This window comes from Somniosus microcephalus, unplaced genomic scaffold, assembly GCF_052327205.1.
Source record: "Somniosus microcephalus isolate GS21.2 unplaced genomic scaffold, FLI_Smic_1.0 unresolved_chr7, whole genome shotgun sequence".
NCBI lineage: Eukaryota > Metazoa > Chordata > Chondrichthyes > Squaliformes > Somniosidae > Somniosus > Somniosus microcephalus.
In genome coordinates, this window is record NW_028225185.1 from 39,506,357 (window position 1) to 39,527,281 (window position 20,925).

The 20,925-nt window shown below is 49.7% G+C and overlaps 1 protein-coding gene across 1 annotated transcript in view; it reads left to right on the forward strand.

The window, feature by feature from the left end:
• LOC147086826 (inter-alpha-trypsin inhibitor heavy chain H6-like) overlaps window positions 1-20,925 on the forward strand; it is a 167,888-nt gene continuing 146,963 nt past the window's right edge. The window contains exons 1-3 of the mRNA XM_085979009.1: window positions 1-435; window positions 12,087-12,122; window positions 15,895-16,049. Of these exons, the coding sequence (XP_085835135.1) occupies window positions 337-435; window positions 12,087-12,122; window positions 15,895-16,049 (290 nt within the window). The 5' untranslated portion in view covers window positions 1-336. The remainder of the gene's footprint in view (window positions 436-12,086; window positions 12,123-15,894; window positions 16,050-20,925) is intronic.

Genomic DNA, 20,925 nt, shown 5'->3' on the forward strand with positions numbered 1-20,925 from the left:
CCCCTTCACCGGACGTGCGAATCAATAGAGAATTAGCAACAAGAGAAAGCAACAGGCTGGGAAAAGAGGGGCAGGCGGGGGAAACGATAAACCGATATTCTAGTCCCCCCCCCCAGGAGCAAATTGATACCGTGCACTGCAAGAGATGAGCTTAGGTTAGTTCCCCCTTCAGGCGCACCCTGCTCCAGCGACGGAGAGTGTTCCAAAGTATCTCTCGCCCTGACCAAGCTGAAAGCATTTACTTACTTCATCCCCAGTTCTCTTGAGAGCACGGCCTCTTGAGCACGAGCCGGAGGGAACATTTCCTCGGAGCGCACGGCTGCCGGGAGGGCCACGATGCTTCGCTTCATCGCCGCAGGAATCCTAATCGCCGTTTGCTCGATTCCCCGGGCGGGGGACGCTGAGCGGTTCTCCTCGGAGGTGCCTCGCCAGCCGGTGAGTGCGTCGAATGCCGAAAGGCATTTCTTGCTGCGGTTTGCATGGAATGTAATGAGCTGTGCGTGCGCGCTGCTGGGAGTGTCGTTCTCTTTTGATTCGTTCACGGGATGTGGGCGTCGCTGGCAAGGCCCAGCATTTATTGCCCATCCCTAATCGCCCCTTGAGAAGGTGGTGGTGAGCCACCTTCTTGAACCGCTGCAGTCCGTGTGGTGAAGGTGCTCCCACAGCGCTGTTAGGGAGGGAGTTCGGGGATTTTGACCCAGCGACGATGAAGGAACGGCCGAGATATTTCCAAGTCAGGATGGTGTGTGTGACTTGGAGAGGAACCTGGAGGTGGTGGTGTTCCCGTGCGCCTGCTGCCCTTGTCCTTCTAGGTGGAAGAGGTCGCGGGTTTGAGAGGTGCTGCCGAAGAAGCCTTGGCGAGTTGCTGCAGTGCATCTTGTAGATGGTCCACACTGCAGCCACGGTGCGCCGGTGCTGGAGGGAGTGAATGTTTAAGGTGGTGGATGGGGGGCCGATCAAGCGGGCTGCTTTGTCCTGGATGGTGTCGAGCTTCTCGAGTGTTGTTGGAGCTGCAACTCATCCAGGCAAGTGGAGAGTATTCCATCACACTCCTGACTTGTGCCTTGTTAGATGGTGGAAAGGCTTTGCTACACAAGAGGGGGCAATGTGAATTTGGTGAGAGTGGGAATGCGGTGTAGAGGGGGCTGGAGGTGCTAAGTGTCAGTCACAGACCAGCCATTAAATGGTGGAACAGGCTCGAGGGGCTGAATGGGCTCCTGCTGTTCCTAGAGAGGAAGGAGGTGCCAAGTGCTTCAAACCAGGGGGGGAGGGGGACAACAGTAAATATATATAAATAATATATGGAGTAATTAATGAGATCTAAAGGGATGTTTTTAAGCAAAATGACGGGACAGCTGCAATTCCTGTGCCCTGTGGGAATCTCCAGGGCGCTTCCTGTGTCCTGGACAACCACGTGTGCAGGGAGTGGCTCGAACTCGAGCTTGGGGTTTCTACAGGGACGGTGGCCTAGTGGTTATGTTACTGGGCTAGTAAATCCAGAGGTCGTGAACTTAAAGATTCAGAGACGCAAGTTCAAATCCCACCACGGCAATTGGGGTGTTTTAAATTCAGTTAATTAAATAAATCTGGAATTTTAAAAGTTGGCGTCGGTAATGGTGACCGTGAAACTAGCGGATTGTCATAAAAACCCCCTCTGGTTCACTAATGTCATAAGACCGTGAGAAATTACAGGAAACTCTCGATTTACCAGAAATCTCTGTTAAGCGGCAAAATTCAGGAGTAGGTTCAGGTAAGTTTTACTTCATATTAGTGGTCGTTCCTGGAATTGTGGCCGTGTAATCGGGGTTCCTGCACTTGTTGCTAAGCAACAGGGATGCTTGGACTGTGGCCGGGGTTCCTGCAGCTGTTGCTAAGCAACAGGGAAGCCTGGATTTGTTGCTGAGTACGGGGCCCTCGTACCTTTTAACTGTACCTCTCTGTAATCCGGACTTTTTGATAAACCGGCACCACGCCGGTCCCGTCGGTGCCGGATAAAAAAGAGTTTCCTGTAAGAGCAGGAGTCGGCCATACGGCCCCTCAAGCCTGCTCCGCCATTCGATAAGACCATTGACATGAAATCTTGTTGTTCATGTGGAAATGACTTATGAAATAATACTGGGCGGCCTGCTGGTGGCACTGTCCAGGGAGAGTATAAATACTCGGGCATGGGCCCAGCTTGCTCAGGACATTGTTTAACAGGAACTAGTGAAGGACACAACTGGACCTCCATGTTGAAAAACAGTTGATTAAAACTTTGTTTAACGCTTAGACCGAGTGCCTAGTAGTTTCCTTACGCCAATCATGGCTGATCATCCACCTCAACCCCACTTCCCCGCCCGATCTCCATATCCCTCAATCCCCCTAGAGTCCAAAAATCTATCGATCTCAGTCTAGAATATACTCAACGACTCAGCAGGTCAGAGGCTGGGTATTCTGAGGCGAGTGTCTCACCTCCTGACTCCCCAAAGCCTTTCCACCATCTACAAGGCACAAGTCAGGAGTGTGATGGAATACTCTCCACTTGCCTGGATGAGTTGCAGCTCCAACAACATTCAAGAAGCTCGACACCATCCAGGACAAAGCAGCCCGCTTGATCGGCACCCCATCCACCACCTTAAACATTCACTCCCTCCACCACCGGCGCACCGTGGCTGCAGTGTGGACCATCTACAAGATGCACTCCAGCAACTCGCCAAGGCTTCTTCAGCAGCACCTCCCAAACCCGCGATCTCTACCACCTAGAAGGACAAGGGCAGCAGGCGCACGGGAACACCACCACCTCCAAGTTCCCCTCCAAGTCACACACACCATCCTGACTTGGAAATATATCGGCCGTTCCTTCATCGTCGCTGGGTCAAAATCCTGGAACTCCCTCCCTAACAGCGCTGTGGGAGCACCTTCACCACACGGACTGCAGCGGTTCAAGAAGGCGGCTCACCACCACCTTCTCAAGGGGCGATTAGGGATGGGCAATAAATGCCGGCCTTGCCAGCGACGCCCACATCCCATAAAAACAAATATTTAAAAAAGGACCACGGCACTGTGGGGGCAGGTGACTGCACAGGGCGGGGGACACGGGGGACACAGCAAAGTGTAGAAATGGGGTGGTCACAGGGGATTCGCTAGTCAGGGGGATAGATGGGTGTTGCAGCAACCGTCGATGTGAGTCCTGTAACGATCAATAACGTCATTCTATAGTGGACACTAGGTGGAGCTGTAGAGCTGTATATAGCTGTATGTATAAGACTACACTACCCAGCTGTATATATATTAAGACTACATTACCCATGAGGCACTAGGCTACCCACAAGGCAACAGTCAAGATGGCAGCCTGCACACAGGAGCACACATGCTGCATCTCTACAGATACTGTACCTAGAGAACGTGTACTGAATAAATGACTAGCTAGAAGCTAGCTGTGTTCATAATAAGAATGTCTAGTTATTAATGAACATAACAAGTCCCACAAGGTGTGTTGCCTCCCTGGCCCCAGGGTAAAGGACATCACTGAGAGGGTGCAGAACGTTTGGAGAGGGGAAGGGGAACAACAACTTGTGACGTAACAAAACTCACTACGCACCTGGTTTGAGTATAAAGCAAGGCTTTAATCAACTTGTTTCAGAACATGGAGGTCTAGTTGTACTTCACTAGTTCCTTGTCTTACAAAATGTCCCTGGCAAGCTGGGGTCTACGCCTGAGTATTTATACTCCTTGGACGGCGCCACCAGCTGGCCGTCCAGCGTTATTTCATGAGTAGTTTCCTGATGATGATGAGATTTATAACAACTTGTATTTATATAGCGCCTTTAACGTAGTAAAACGTCCCAAGGTGTGGCACAGGAGCATTTTAAGACAAAAAATTTGACACCGAGCCACCTGAGAAATTCGGGCAGGTGACCAAAAGCTGGGTCAGAGAGGTCGGTTTTAAGGAGCGTCTTAAAGGAGGAGAGAGCGAGGCGGAGAGGTTTAGGCAGGGAATTCCAGAGCTTGGGGCCCAGGACAGAAGGAGGAGCGATTATAATCAGGGATGTTCAAGAGGGCAGAATTAGAGGAGCGCAAATACCTCGGAGGGGGTTGTGGGGCTGAAGGAGATTGCAGAGATAGGAAGGGGGCGAGGCCATGGAGGGATTTGAAAACAAGGATGAGAATTTGGAAATCGGGGTGCTGCTTAACCGGGAGCCAATGTAGGTCAGCGAGCACAGGGGGTGATGGGCGAACGGGACTTGGTGCGAGTTAGGACAGGCAGAAGCCGTGGTCCACGTGGGATCCAATGATGCAGGGAGGAAAAGGGTTGAGGTCTTGCAGTCAGAGATCCAGGAGCTGGGGAGGAGGTTAAAAAGCAGGACCTCAAAGGTAGTAATCTCAGGATTACTCCCAGTGCCACGTGCTGGTGAACAGAGGAATAGGTGGATAGAACAGGAGGCTGGAGAACTGGCGCAGGAGGGAGAGCTTCAGCTTCCTGAGGCTTTCGGACCAGTTCTGGGGCAGGGGGGACCTGCTCAAGGTGGACAAGTTGCACCTCAACAGAGCTGGGAACAACGTCCTAGAAACATAGAAGATAGGAGCAGGAGTAGGCCATTCGGCCCTTCGAGCCTGCTCCGCCATTCAATGAGATCATGGCTGATCATCCAAATTCAGTACCCGGTCCCTGCCTTCTCCCCATATCCCTTGATCCCTTTAGCCTTAAGAAATATATCCAAATCTTTTTTGAATATATTTAATGAACTGGCCTCCACCGCCCTCTGTGGCAGAGAATTCCACAGATTCACCACTCTCTGGGTGAAGAAATTCTTCCTCATTTCAGTCCTAAATGGCTTACCCCTTATCCTTAGACTGTGACCCCTGGTTCTGGACTCCCCCGCCATCAGAAACATCCTTCCTGCATCTAGTCTGTCCAGACCTGACAGAATTTTATAAGTTTCAATGAGATCCCCTCTCAATCTTCTAAACTCCAGCGAGTATAAGCCCAATCGACCCAATCTCTCCTCATACGTCATTCCTGCCATCCCAGGTATCAGTCTGGTGAATCTTCGCTGCACTCCCTCCATGGCAAGAACATCCTTCCTCAGGTAAGGCGACCAAAACTGCACACAATACTCAAGGTGCGGTGGCAATGGGGGCGGGGAGAGGGATTAAACTAATTTGGCAGGAGGGATGGGCACCAGGATGAAAGAGAGAAGAAACAAGGGGGTGATTTTGCCAATGGGGGTGCGTTGGAGGCAGGACTGCTGCTTGGCGGGTCGATGTCCCGCCTCCATCGATTTGTGGCCAACCCACGCTATTTTCCCTTGATTGACCTTGTTAAGCCCGCCCGGCAGGCTCTGCAGGCCAATTAAGGGAAAGCCGGTTGCAGAGACCGTCAACGTGCGACGTTTCATCTGTCAAAAATTTTTGACAGATGAATTGTCATCGTTTGAGAGCTCTGTGAAGCTGTCAAAACACTGACATTCTCTGTAGTTTGATGAGGTCTTGAATTCAAGGCCTCATCAAACTTCTTTCTTTTACAGAAATGAGATGGTTGTTGCATCTGAGAATGCAACGGCCGTCTGTCACCTGCAACACGGAGGTCAGAGACTCTCCGCATACCCACCGACTGAAGCCTGCAGGAAGAAACAAAGGCAAGTGCACTTTTACTCCCACTTTGCACTTACCTCAGATACTCACCTCTCCACACTTGCACCCATCACTCACCTTCACATGGGACTATGATATAACGGCACTAACAGCGACCTGGTTCAAAGAAGGGGAGGATTGGGAATTTTTGGGCTGATAAGTGGCAGGTAACATTCGCGTCACACAAGAGCCAGGCAATGACTATCTGCAACAAGCGAGAGTCTAACCACCGCCCCATGACATTCAACGGCATTACCATCGCCGAATTCCCCCGCCATCAACATCCTGGGGGGTCACCATTGACCAGAAACTTAACTGGACCAGCCACATAAATACTGTGGCAACAAGAGCAGGTCAGAGGCTGGGTATTCTGCGGCGAGTGTCTCACCTCCTGACTCCCCAAAGCCTTTCCACCATCTATGAGGCACAAGTCAGGAGTGTGATGGAATACTCTCCACTTGCCTGGATGAGTTGCAGCTCCGACAACACTCAAGTAGCTCGACACCATCCAGGACAAAGCAGCCCGCTTGATTGGCACCCCATCCACCACCTTAAACATTCACTCCCTCCACCACCGGCGCACCGTGGCTGCAGTGTGGACCATCTACAAGATGCACGGCAGCAACTCGCCAAGGCTTCTTCGGCAGCACCTCCCAAATCCGCGACCTCTTCCACCTAGAAGAACAAAGGCAGCAGGCGCAGGGGAACACCACCACCTCCAAGTTCCCCTCCAAGTCACACAAACCATCCTGACTTGGAAGTATATCAAATCAAATCAAATCAAATCAACTTTTATTGTCATTGTTAGTGCACAAGTGCAGTACAATGAAATGTAGGCTTGCGGCTCCCAAGAGTGTACATTTGGATTAAGACATTTAAACATTCAACATACATTTGGCTTGTAATACATTAACATAAACATAACCATAATAAAGTGCATTGGCAGATGTGCAGGCTTTAGAGTTTATTTGTGGAGTTCAGTAGGATGACAGCCCTGGGAAAGAAGCTGTTCCTAAATCTGGTCGTATGGGTGCGAATGCATCTGTAGCGTCTCCCAGATGGCAGGAGGGCGAACAGACTGTGGCTGGGGTGGGTAGGGTCTTTGATGATGGACCGTGACCTCCGTAGGCAGCGTTTCTGGTATATGTGCTCTATGGTCGGTAGCCGGGTGCCGGTAATGTGTTGGGCAGTTTTGACTACCCGCTGCAGGGCTTTCCGGTCATAGTAGCTACAGCTGCCATACCATACTGTGATACAGTTTGTCAGGATGCTCTCTATTGTGCAGCGGTAAAAGTTAGAGAGGATCAGGGGTGACAGGTTACATCCCTTCAGCCTCCTTAGGAAATATAGGCGCTGCTGGGCCTTCTTCACCAGAGAGGAGGTGTTGAGGGACCAGGAGAGGTCTTCCGTGATGTGGACTCCGAGGAACTTAAAGCTGTCCACCCTTTCCACCACAGCCCCATTGATGTGGATTGGGGTGTGACTTCCGCCTTTGGACTTCCTGAAGTCCACAATGATTTCTTTGGTTTTCTTGATGTTAAGGGCCAGGTTGTTGTCGGCGCACCACTTCACGAGATGCTGGACCTCCTCCCTGTAGGCTGACTCATCGTTGTTGGTGATCTGGCCTACTACCGTGGTGTCATCCGCAAACTTGATGATGGTGTTGGAACCATGAACAGCCACACAGTCGTGGGTGAAGAGGGAGTAGAGGAGGGGGCTCAGCACACATCGCCGATCCTTCATCACCGCTGGGTCAAAATCCTGGAACTCCCTCCCTAACAGCACTGTGGGAGCACCTTCACCACACGGACTGCAGCGGTTCAAGAAGGTGGCTCACCACCACCTTCTCAAGGGGCAATTTGGGATGGGCAATAAATGCTGGCCTTGCCAGCGACGCCCACATCCCATAAACGAATAGACCTGGCTCCAAGGTATTGAGGAAAGATAGGGAAGGAAAAAAAGGAAGGGGGTGGCAGTATTGATCAACACGGTGGCATAGTGGTTAGCACTGTTGCCTCATAGCGCCAGGGACCCGGGTTCGAATCCGGCCTCGGGTGACTGTCTGTGTGGAGTTTGCACATTCTCCCCGTGTTTGTGTGGGTTTTCTCCGGGTGCTCCGGTTTCCTCCCACAGTCCAAAGATGTGCGGGTTAGGTTGATTGGCCATGATAAAATTGGCCCTTCGTGTTAGGGAGATTAAATACGTGGGGTTACGGGGATAGGGCTTGGGTGGGATGGCTGTCGGTGTAGGGACCGGGTGCTAGGGTTTGGATGATCAGCCATGATCTCGTTGAATGGCGGAGCAGGCTCGAAGGGCCGAATGGCCTACTCCTGCTCCTATCTTCTATGTTTCTATGTTTCTATGAAACCCAACAGGTTCACTAATCCAAAATGACAACAGAAAACGCTGGAAAAACTCAGCAGGCCAGGCGACATCCGTGGCGAGAGAAACAGTCAACGTTTCGGGTCGAAACCTGTTGTGTTTGTACCGCTTTACACAACTGCATAAAATAATAAAGCAGCAGAGACTGAGAGTAACTTCAAGTGATCTTTACTGGGTAACTGGAACTTCGTCACTGACTGTACAAATCGATTCGCGTCTGTTATATACGCTCGCAACTAAGGATGTACATCCGCAAAACAAAATAGTCCCGTCAATGTTGTATACATTACACTTCCTCCCCCTTTAGTTTAATAGTATATTAACGCAAAATTTCTATAATTAACATACAGAGCCTGTCTTTACAGTAACCTTTTTGTTTTCTTAAAAGTACACAAAGCTGGGTGGGAGGGTAAGCTGTGAGGAGGATGTCGTGAAACTCCAGTACGATTTGGACAGGTTGGGTGATTGGGCAGAAACATGGCAAATGCACTATAACGTGGATAAATGTGAGGTTATCCACTTTGGTGGCAAAAACAGGAAGGCAGATTATTATTTGAATGGCAATAGATTGGGAGAAGGGGAAGTGCAAAGAGACCTGGGTGTTATTGTGCACCAGTCGCAGAAGGTAAGCATGCAGGTGCAGCAGGCGGTTAAGAAGGCAAATGGTATGTTGGCCTTCGTAGCGAGAGGGTTCGAGGACAGGAACAAGGATGTCTTGCTGCAGTTGTACAGGGCCTTGGTGAGACCACACCTTGAGTATTGTGTGCAGTTTTGGTCGCCTTATCTGAGGAAGGACGTTCTTGCCATGGAGGGAGTGCAGCGAAGATTCACCAGACTGATACCTGGGATGGCAGGAATGACGTACGAGGAGAGATTGTGTCGATTGGGCTTATACTCATTGGAGTTTAGAAGATTGAGAGGGGATCTCATCGAAACCTATAAAATTCTGTCAGGTCTGGACAGACTAGATGCAGGAAGGATGTTTATGATGGTCGGGGAGTCCAGAACCAGGGGTCACAGTCTAAGGATAAGGGGTAAGCCATTTAGGACTGAAATGAGGAGGAACTTCTTCACCCAGAGAGTGGTGAACCTATGGAATTCTCTGCCACAGAGGGCGGTGGAGGCCAGTTCATTAAATATATTCAAGAAAGAGTTGGATATATTTCTTGAGGCTAAAGGGACCAAGGGATATGGGGAGAAGGCAGGGACAGGGTACTGAATTTGGATGATCAGCCATGATCTCATTGAATGGCGGAGCAGGCTCGAAGGGCCGAATGGCCGACTCCTGCTCCTATCTTCTATGTTTCTATGTAACAAAATTCAAATTCCAACATAACATTTTATTTTGTCAACAGCCCTTTAACAAGTCAAGTCTCTGGGGAGGCCTCCTCTGCCTCTCTGGGTAACGTCTCTCCAGACTCTTTTGCTTTGGGGAATGAGACTGTACAGGTACAGGTGCATCAGGTGAGCTATCAGCACAGGTACAGCTCTCAGCTGTGGATGAGGCTGGTGCTGATGCTGATGAATCAGGAGTGTCTGTTTCCATGTCAGGTGAGTCTGGGCGAGGTATAGGGGTGTTTTCAGAACTGAGTCAGAACTGAGAAAAAAAGGGCAGGAAATGAAACAGATTAAAAGGGCAGTTTGGGGGCTGGGTAATGGGGGAGGGGATGAAAGAGACATTAAGAGGGAATTTGCAAAATGGGACAAACACCCAATTGAGATCCTACATGCAGAATTCTGTAAAAGTATCCTCCGGACTCAAAGGAAAACAGTAAACAATGCATGCAGGGCAGAACTAGGCCAATATCCATTAATAATCACTATCCAAAAAAGAGCCACCAAATTTTGGAAACACCTAGAAATGAGCAACCCCCACTGCTATCACTACGACGCCCTGAAATGCCAAGAGATGACCATAAAGAAGAATACCCTCAATCAACTAGTCCTGGGACTCAGTGAAGTAACTACTAACACTACTAACAATAACCAGCCCCAGGACAGTGACAGCGTAACACCAAGAATTCGACCCAACACAATCGTCGCTGAGCAAAAGGAAAAAATATCTGACATATTGGGCAGAAACAACAAAAACCCAAAGCAAACTCAATTGCTACTTGGCCCTAAACAGACAATACAACATAGCTGATTACCTGACCATGGTAAAGGACAGCAAACTGAGAAAAATCTTGACAATGTACAGACTTAGTGAAGATAGCCTGGCGATCGAAAAAGGTAGACACAGGCAGACCCGGCTACCAAGAGAGGACAGGATATGCTCTCACTGCAGTCAGGGAATGGTGGAGACAGAGATGCACTTCCTCACAGCTTGTAGAAAATATCAGGGCATAAGGGAGAATTTCTACCCAAAATTTACAAAAATATGCCCGGAATTCAGAAATTTGAATGACGACCAAAAACTCCCATACCTACTAGGGGAAGAGAGAAATTGTATAACACTAGCGGCACACTATGTTACAGCTTGCCATAAACAGAGGGACAACCACTAAATATAAGAAAAGAGTATATATAAATTATATGAAAGTATATTTATACACTCAGGGTTATATCTGTTTATACACTGTATGGATAGATCTGTATTTTTGTGAACAAACATGAATGTTTTCCGATGCTTTGGCAACATAAGATGTACCTTGTCATGCCAATAAAGCGATTTGAATTGAATTGAATTGAATTGATAGCGTGGATCTCAAGATGCGGCGAGAGCAGTAGTTCGAGGAACGATGAATATCTTGGAGATACTTGTAATCCTGGGTGGATCCGAAACACGAAGTTTAGTTGGAATCCACGTGGAATAAGTCGGAACCGGAGACGGTTGCTGAGGAAAATGACGTGGCTGTGAAACCGATTCTTCGCTAATGTCCTTTAGGGATGGAAACATGCCGCCCTTACCTGGCCTGGGCCGATATGTGACTCCAGTCAACGTGGCTGACTCTCAGCTACCCTCCGAAGTGCCCAATCATAGAAATTTACAGCACGGAAGGAGGCCATTCGGCCCGTCGTGTCCGCGCCGGCCGACAAAGAGCTATCCCAACCCTAATCCCACTGTCCAGCTCTCGGTCCGTAGCCCTGTCGGTTATGGTGCTTCGACTGTGATGCGCTATCAATTACTCAAAAGACTGAGGTTAAGCGAGTAACTAACAGGCTTTTATTAACAAGAGAATGAAGGTGTGCCTCGAGTGGTCGACCAGTCCAGAATACAGAGGGACTGTGGAGCAGTCACCTTTATACCTGGACTCGTGGGAGGAGTCAGCCGAGGCATGTACAGACATGTACACAGTGGAATACAAACAGTGGTTTACCACAGAGTGCACATCCAAGCACTTTTTAAATGTGAGGGTTTCTGCCTCGACCACCCTTTCAGGCAGTGAGTTCCAGACCCCCACCATCCTCTGGGTGAAGAAACTTCCCCTCAAATCCCCTCTAAACCTCCTACCAATTACTCTAAATCTATGCTCCCCTGGCTGTTGACCTCTCTGCTCAGAGAAAAGGTCCTTCCTATCCACTCTATCCAGGGCCCCCTCATCATTTTATACACCTCGATTAAATCTCCCCTCAGCCTCCTCTGTTCCAAAGAAAACAACCCCAGCCTCTCCAATCTTTCCTCGTAGCTAAAATTCCCCAGCCCAGGGAACATCCTCGTAAATCTCCTCTGCACCCTCTCCAGTGCAATCACATCCTTCCTGTAATGTGGTGACCAGAACTGCACGCCGTACTCTAGCCGCGGCCTAACTAGTGTTTTATACAGATCCAGCATAACCTCCCTGCTCTTGTATTCTATGCCTCGTCTAATAAGGGAAAGTATCCTGTCTGCCTTCTTCACCACCTTATCTACCTGGCCTGCTACCTTCAGGGATCTGCGGACCGGCACTCCAAGGTCCCTTTGTTCCCCAACTGGGTGGTCTCTTACAAGAAGCAGACCCATCAGTCCCACCAACCTCTCAGGGGGACAAGAGCAATAAATGCCAGCTTTGCCAGCGATGCCCACGTCCCATGAATGAGCAATGACTTTTTTTTTAATGCCTGGGATGGTGGAGGTTAACGATCTGTCTCTTCCTTTCTCCTCCTCGCAGAGACCAAAGCGGCAGGCAGCCTCGGACACAGAGGAGGTGAGATAAGTATGAAACCGTCTCGATGGAGGAGGCTGGCGCAGGTTGTGTGCCTCTGAAAATCTCTCAGGCTGTGATTAATCTGTTTCCCCTCTCCCTCAAATCTGCCGTCATCACCCCTCTCCTCAAAAAAAAAACCAAACCTTGATCCCCCCTCCGTCCTTGAAAACTCCCGCCCCCATCTCCAACCTCCCTTTCGAATGTTCTTGCCATGGGGGGAGTGCAGCGAAGATTCACCAGGCTGACACCTGGGATGGCAGGAATGACGTATGAGGAGAGATTGGGTCGATTGGGCTTGTACTCACTGGAGTTTAGAAGAATGAGAGGAGATCTCATTGAAACTTATAAAATTCTAACAGCACGGTGGCATAGTGGTTAGCACTGTTGCCTCACAGCGCCAGGGACCCGGGTTCGAATCCGGCCTCGGGCGACTGTCTGTGTGGAGTTTGCACATTCTCCCCGTGTTTGCGTGGGTTTTCTCTGGGTGCTCCGGTTTCCTCCCACAGTCCAAAGATGTGCGGGTTAGGTTGATTGGCTATGATAAATTGACCCTTAGTGTTAGGGGGATTAAATACGTGGGGTTACGGGGATAGGGTGGGATATGTGTTGGTGTAGGGTTTACGGGGATCGGGTGGGATATGTGTCGGTGCAGGCTCGATGGGCCGAAATGGCCTCTATCTGCACTGTGGGGTTTCTGTGATTCTGTGACTAGACAGACTAGATGCAGGAAGGGTGTTCCCGATGGCGGGGGAGTCCAGAACCAGGGGTCACAGTCTAAGGATAAGGGGTAAGCCATTTAGGACTGAGATGAGGAGGAATTTCTTCACCCAGAGAGTGGTGAACCTGTGGAATTCTCTACCACAGAAGGCAGTTGAGGCCAATTCATTAAATATATTCAAGAAGGAGTTAGATATATTTCTTAAGGCTAAAGGGATCAAGGGGTATGGGGAGAAGGCAGGGACAGGGGACTGAATTTGGATGATCAGCCATGATCTCATTGATTGGCGGAGCAGGCTCGAGGGGCCGAATGGCCTACTCCTGCTCCTATCTTCTATGTTTCTATGTTTCCTCTCCAAAGTCCTTGAACGTGTTGTCACCTCCCAAAACCCGTGCCCATCTTTCCCGCAATTCCATGTTTGAATCCCTCCAGTCAGGTTTCCGCCCCCCTGCCACAGTACCGAAACGGCTCTCATCAAAGTCAAAAATGGCATCCTTTGTGACTGTGACAGAGGTAAACTATCCCTCCTTGTCCTTCTCGACTTGTCTGCAGCCTTTGACACAGTTGACCACTCCGTCCTCCTTCAACACCTCTCCACCGTCGTCCCGCTGGGTGGGACTGCACTCGCCTGGTTCCATTCTTATCTATCTAATCGTAGCCAGAGAATCACCTGCAACGGCTTCTCTTCCTGCTCCCGCACTGTTACCTCTGGTGTCCCCAAGGATCTATCCTTGGCCCCCTCCTATTTCTCATCTACATGCTGCCCCTCGGCGACATCATCTGAAAACACAGCCTCAGTTTCCACATGTACGCTGACGACACCCAGCTCTACCTCACCACCACTTCTCTCGACCCCTCCACGGTCTCTACATTGTCAGACTGCTTGTCCGACATCCAGTTCCGGATGAGCAAAAATGTTCTCCAATTAAATATTGGGAAGACCAAAGCCATTGTCTTCGATCCCCACCACAAACTCCGTTTCCGAGCCACTGACTCCATCCCTCTCCCTGACATCTGCCTGAGGCTGAGCCACACTGTTCGCAACCTTGGTGTCATATTTGACCCTGAAATGAGCTCCCGACCACATATCCGCAGCATCACTAAGACCGTCTACTTCCACCTCTGTAACATCGCCCGTCTCCGCCCTTGCCTCAGCTCATCCGCTGCTGAAACCCTCACCCCTGCCTTTGTTACCTCTAGAATTGACTATTCCAACTCACTCCTGGCCGGCCTCCCACATTCCACCCTACGTAAACTTGAGGTCATCCAAAACTCGGCTGCCCGTGTCCTAACTCGCACCGAGTCCCGTTCGCCCATCACCCCACCTGTGCTCACTGACCTACATTGGCTCCTGGTTAAGCAGCGCCTCGATTTCAAAATTCTCATCCTTGTTTTCAAACCCCCCCATGGCTTCGCCCCTCCCTATCTCTAATCTTCTTCAGCCCCACAACCCCCCCCCCGAGATATCTGAGCTCCTCTAATTCTGCCCTCTTGAGCATCCCTGATTATAATCACTCAAACTTTGGTGGCCGTGCCTTCTGTTGCCTGGGCCCTAAGCTCTGGAATTCCCTCCCTAAACCTCTCCGCCTCTCTCTTTCCTCCTTTAAGACGCTCCTTAAAACCTGCTTCTTTGACCAAGCTTTTGGTCACCTGCCCTAATTTATCCTTATGTGGCTCGGTGTACCAAATTTTTTTGTCTTCAAATACTCCTGTGCAGCGCCTTGGGATGTTTTACTATGTTAAAGGCGCTATATAAATGCAAGTTGCTGTTGTTGTAAAGCGCACACTTTTAAGGCACTGGGGGGGACCGGGAGCCAGTGTAGGTCAGCGAGGACATGGGGTGATGGCGTGAGCGGGACTCGGTGTGGGATAGGGTACGGGTGGATATTAAGGGATATGGGGATAGTGCGGGAAGGAGGAGTTTTTTTTATTCCTTCATGGGATGTGGGCGTCGTTGGCAAGGCCAGCATTTATTGCCCATTCCTAATCGCCCCTTGAGAAGGTGGTGGTGAGCCGCCTTCTTGAACCGCTGCAGTCCGTGTGGTGAAGGTGCTCCCACAGCGCTGTTAGGGAGGGAGTTCCAGGATTTTGACCCAGCGACGATGAAGGAACGGCCGATATATTTCCCAGTCAGGATGGTGTGTGTGACTCGGAGGGGAACTTGGAGGTGGTGGTGTTCCCGTGCGCCTGCTGCCCTTGTCCTTCGAGGTGGAAGAGGTCGCGGGTTTGGGAGGTGCTGCCGAAGAAGCCTTGGCGAGTTGCTGCAGTGCATCTTGTAGATGGTCCACACTGCAGCCACGGTGCGCCGGTGGTGGAGGGAGTGAATGTTTACGGTGGTGGATGGGGTGCTGATCAAGCGGGCTGCTTTGTCCTGGATGGTGTCGAGCTTCTCGAGTGTTGTTGGAGCTGCAACTCATCCAGGCAAGTGGAGAGTATTCCATCACACTCCTGACTTGTGCCTTGTAGATGGTGGAAAGGCTTTGGGGAGTCAGGAGGTGAGACACTCGCTGCAGAATACCCAGCCTCTGACCTGCTCTTGTTGCCACAGTATTTATGTGGCTGGTCCAGTTCAGTTTCTGGTCAATGGTGACCCCCAGGATGTTGATGGTGGGGGATTCGGCGATGGTAATGCCGTTGAATTTCAAGGGGAGGTGGTTAGACTCTCGCTTGTTGGAGATAGTCATTGCCTGGCACTTCTGTGCTGGAGTTGAGGCCAATGATCAGCCATGATCTTATTGAATGGTGGTGTGGTCTCGAGGGGCCATATAGCCGACTCCTGCTCCTGGTTCTGTTGGAAACGCGGCAGCTAATTTGGAGATAAATAACGAGATAATCTGTTCTCAATGGTGTTGATTGAGGGAGGAATGTTGGGACGCTGACCCTGGGGAGAATTCTCTTGCTCCTCATTCCGATTGTGCCGTGGGATCTTTAACATCCCCCCGGAGAGACAGAACTGGACGAGACGGAGGGAACTGTACGCGGGGATGGGCTTAACGCGCCCGTCCCACCTCTTCAGCCCCGACGCCGCCAACGCAGCTCTGCCTCCTCTTCCAGCTGGTGATCACCGACCTCCTGGTCCGCTCCACCATCATCTCCCGGTACGCCCTGACCACGGTGCGGAGCGTGGTGCGCAATCCCGGCTCGCAGTCGCGAGAGGCGGTCTTCGACGTGGACCTGGCCGGGGCTGCCTTCATCTCCAACTTCACCTTGTAAGTCAGTCTGTCCACGTCGATGTATTCGGTCCCCTTTCAGATCGAGGCGAAAGTTCAGCGTTAATAAACTTGAAATGGGTCATCAGGTCATGCAGACTGAACGTCACTGAATTCTGTTTTTTTTAATTCATTCACGGGATGTGGGCGTCGCTGGAAAGGCCGGCATTTATTGCCCATCCCTAATCGCCCTCGAGAAGGTGGTAGTGAGCCGCCTTCTTGAACCGCTGCAGTCCGTGTGGTGAAGGTACTCCCACAGCGCTGTTAGGGAGGGAGTTCCTGGATTTTGACCCAGCGACGATGAAGCAACGGCCGATATATTTCCAAGTCAGGATGGTGTGTGACCGCCATTTATGAATAGAATAACAGATACCCGGGAGTGAATTACAGGCTGGAATCTAATCGAGGGGTTCAGGGGGTTTATATATAGAATAACAGATACCCGGGAGTGAGTTACAGGCTGGAATCTAATCAAGGTGTTCGGGGGGTTTATATATAGAATAACAGATACCCGGGAGTGAGTTACAGGCTGGAATCTAATCGAGGGATTGGGGGGGTTTATACATAGAATAACAGATACCCGGGAGTGAGTTACAGGCTGGAATCTAATCGAGGGGTTCGGGGGGTTTATATATAGAATAACAGATACCCGGGAGTGAGTTACAGGCTGGAATCTAATCGAGGGGTTCAGGGGGATTATATATAGAATAACAGATACCCGGGAGTGAGTTACAGGCTGGAATCTAATCGAGGGGTTCAGGGGGTTTATATATAGAATAACAGATACCCGGGAGTGAGTTACAGGCTGGAATCTAATCGACGGGTTCGGGGGGTTTATATATAGACTAACAGATACCCGGGAGTGAGTTACAGGCTGGAATCTAATCGAGGGGTTCGGGGGGTTTATATATAGAATAACAGATATCCGGGAGTGAGTTACAGGCTGGAATCTAATCGAGGGGTTCGGGGGGTTTATATATAGAATAACAGATATCCGGGAGGGAGTTATAGGCTGGAATCTAATCGAGGGGTTCGGGGGGTTTATATATAGAATAACAGATACCCGGGAGTGAGTTACAGGCTGGAATCTAATCGAGGGGTTCGGGGGGTTTATATATAGAATAACGGATACCCGGGAGTGAGTTACAGCCTGGAATCTAATCGAGGGGTTCGGTGGGGTTTATATATAGAATAACGGATACCCGGGAGTGAGTTACAGGCTGGAATCTAATCGAGGGGTTCGGTGGGGTTTATATATAGAATAACAGATACCCGGGAGTGAGTTACAGGCTGGAATCTAATCGAGGGGTTCGGGGGGGTTTATATATAGAATAACGGATACCCGGGAGTGAGTTACAGGCTGGAATCTAATCGAGGGGTTCGGTGGGGTTTATATATAGAATAACAGATACCCGGGAGCGAGTTACAGGCTGGAATCTAATCGAGGGGATTGGGGTTTATATATAGAATAACGGATACCCGGGAGTGAGTTACAGGCTGGAATCTAATCGAGGGGTTCGGGGGGTTTATATATAGAATAACAGATACCCGGGAGTGAGTTGCAGGCTGGAATCCAATCGAGGGGTTCGGGGGTTTTATATATAGAATAACGGATACCTGGGAGTGAGTTACAGGCTGGAATCTAATCGAGGGGTTCGGGGGTTTTATATATAGAATAACAGATACCCGGGAGTGAGTTACAGGCTGGAATCTAATCGAGGGCTTCGGGGTTTTTTTATATAGAATAACAGATACCCGGGAGTGAGTTGCAGGCTGGAATCCAATCGAGGGGTTCGGGGGTTTTATATATAGACTAACAGATACCCGGGAGTGAGTTACAGGCTGGAATCTAATCGAGGGGTTCGGGGGAGTTTATATATAGAATAACAGATCCCCGGGCGTGAGTTACAGGCTGGAATCTAATCGAGGGGTTCGGGGGGTTTATATATAGAATAACGGATACCCGGGAGTGCATTGCAGGCTGGAATCTAATCGAGGGGCTACCCGGGAGTGAGTTACAGGCTGTAATCTAATCCAGGGGTTTGGGGGGGGTTATATATAGAATGACAGATACCCGGGAGTGAGTTACAGGCTGGAATCTAATCGAGGGGTTCGGGTGGTTTATATATAGAATAACAGATACCCAGGAGTGAGTTACAGGCTGGAATCTAATCGAGGGGTTCGGGGGGACTTTATATAGAATAACGGATACCCGGGAGTGAGTTACAGGCTGGAATCTAATCGAGGGGTTCGGGGGGGTTTATATATAGAATAACGGATACCCGGGAGTGAGTTACAGGCTGTAATCTAATCGGGGGGTTTATATATAGAATAACAGATACCTGGGAGTGAGTTACAGGCTGGAATCTAATCGAGGGGTTCGGGTGGTTTATATATAAAATAACAGATACGCAGGAGTGAGTTACAGGCTGGAATCTAATCGAGGGGTTCAGGGGGTTTATATATAGAATAACAGATACCCAGGAGTGAGTTACAGGCTGGAATCTAATCGAGGGGTTCAGGGGGTTTATATATAGAATAACAGATACCCGGGAGTGAGTTACAGGCTGGAATCTAATCGAGGGGTTCGGTGGGGTTTATATATAGAATAACAGATACCCGGGAGTGAGTTACAGGCTGGAATCTAATCGAGGGGTTCGGGGGGGTTTATATATAGAATAACAGATACCCGGGAGTGAGTTACAGTCTGGAATCTAATCGAGGGTTTCAGGGGGTTATATATAGAATAACAGATACCCGGGAGTGTGTTACAGGCTGGAATCTAATCGAGGGGTTCAGGGGGTTATATATAGAATAACAGATACCCGGGAGTGAGAAGAAAAGGGTGTAAAAGAAAAGACAGCCATCCGTGGCTAAGTAAAGAAATTAAGGATAGTATTCGACAGCGTCGGCGGGAATCTCGAGCGGCAGCAGTGGGGCTATAAAAGTCCCAGAGACCAGGTAAGGCCTCAGTGCATCGGCGGGTGTTTCAGCGGCAGCAGCGGGGCTATAAATCCCAGAGACCAGGTAAGGCCTCAGTGCGTCGTCGGGTGTTTCAGCGGCAGCAGCGGGGCTATAAATCCCAGAGACCAGGTAAGGTTTACCAGTCTCCAGTCTGGGAACTCGGAGGGAAGGAGAGAGGTCAAAAGTAATCCAAGTGTGACGTCACCAGAAAGCGGGTAAGTGATTGGTTGGTAAGTATTTCTCCCTTTTTAAGCTTAAATCTCTTTGGTTTATAGTTTCTAAGGTGTGATATTCACCATCTAGAATCGGGGCAGGGGGTATTTAAGAATAATATTAATAAATTTAATGAATTACATAGAATGGGAGATCAGGCGATGTGTTGCTGCTGTAATATGTGGGAGCTGGTGGACACCATTGATGCTCACGGTGATCACATTTGCAGTATGTGTTGGCTGCTCGAGGAATTCCGGCTCCGTGTTGAAGAGCTGGAGTCCGAGCTTCAAACACTGAGACACAACAGGGAGGGCGAGAGTTACCTGGACTCTGTATCACGAGGTAGTCACACCAATTAGATTAGTTAATTCAGATGTAGTCTGTGGCCAGGGTCAGGATGGTGTGACTAGAAGTGAGGCAGGTACGGGGATCCAGGAGGTAGTGTTGGAGGAGCCGCAGCCCTTGCACTTGTCCAACAGGTTCGAGGCACTTACTCCCTGTGGGGACAGGAGCAGGGACTGCGGGGAGGATGAGCAACCTGGCCACAGCACCGTGGAGCGGGGGGCCATTCAAGTGGGGGGAGTTAAAAGAAATGTTGTAGTGGTAGGGGATAGTATCATTAGGGGGATAGATAGAGTTCTTTGCAGCCGAGAGCGAGAGTCCCGAAGGCTGTGTTGCCTGCCCGGTGCCAGGGTTAAGGACATCTCCTCTGGACTGGAGAGAAACTTGGAGTGGGAGGGGGAGGATCCAGTTGTTGTGGTCCATGTTGGTACCAACGACATAGATAGGACAAGGAAGGAGGTTCTGCTGAGGGAGTTTGAGCAGCTAGGGGCCAAATTAAAAAGCAGAACCACAAGGGTAATAATCTCTGGATTATTACCTGAGCCACGAGCGAATTTGGCTAGGACAAATAAAATTAGAGAGTTAAATGCGTGGCTCAAAGACTGGTGTGGGAGAAATGGGTTTTGCTTCCTGGGACACTGGCACCAGTACTGGGGCAGGAGGGAGCTGTTCCGTTGGGACGGGCTTCACTTGGCCAGTGCTGGGACTAGAGTCCTGACGGATCATATAACTAGGGCTGTAGAGAGGGCTTTAAACTAACTAGTGGGGGGGAGGTTCCTAGAGAGCAAATAATAAAAATGACAACAGAGAAGGTCATAGACTTAGGTAGCAGTGGGGAAATTAAAAACCAGAGCGTGTCAGGAAGGGGCAGAAGGTATGGAGTAAAAGGTAAAGTAATAAAAAGGGCAAAAGCAGGAACTAAGTGTCACAAAAAATCTTTGAAAGTTCTCTATCAGAATGCACGTAGCATTCGTAACAAAATAGATGAGTTAATGGCACAAATAATTACATATGGGTATGATCTTGTGGCCATTACAGAAACATGACTGCAGGGTGACAATGCCTGGGAATGAAACATACCAGGTTATTTAACGATCAGGAAGGACAGGCAGGAAGGAAGGGGAGGTGGGGTGGCTATGTTAATAAAGGAAGGAATCACTGTAATACAGAGAAATGATATTGGGTCAAAAGATCAGGATAATGAAACAGTTTGGGTGGAGGTAAGGAATAATAAGGGGAAAAAACCACTAGTGGGCGTAGTCTATAGGCCTCCGAACAGTGGCAACTCTGTTGGACGGAGTATCAATCAGGAAATAGTTGAGGCTTGTAATAAGGGAACATCTATAATTATGGGGGA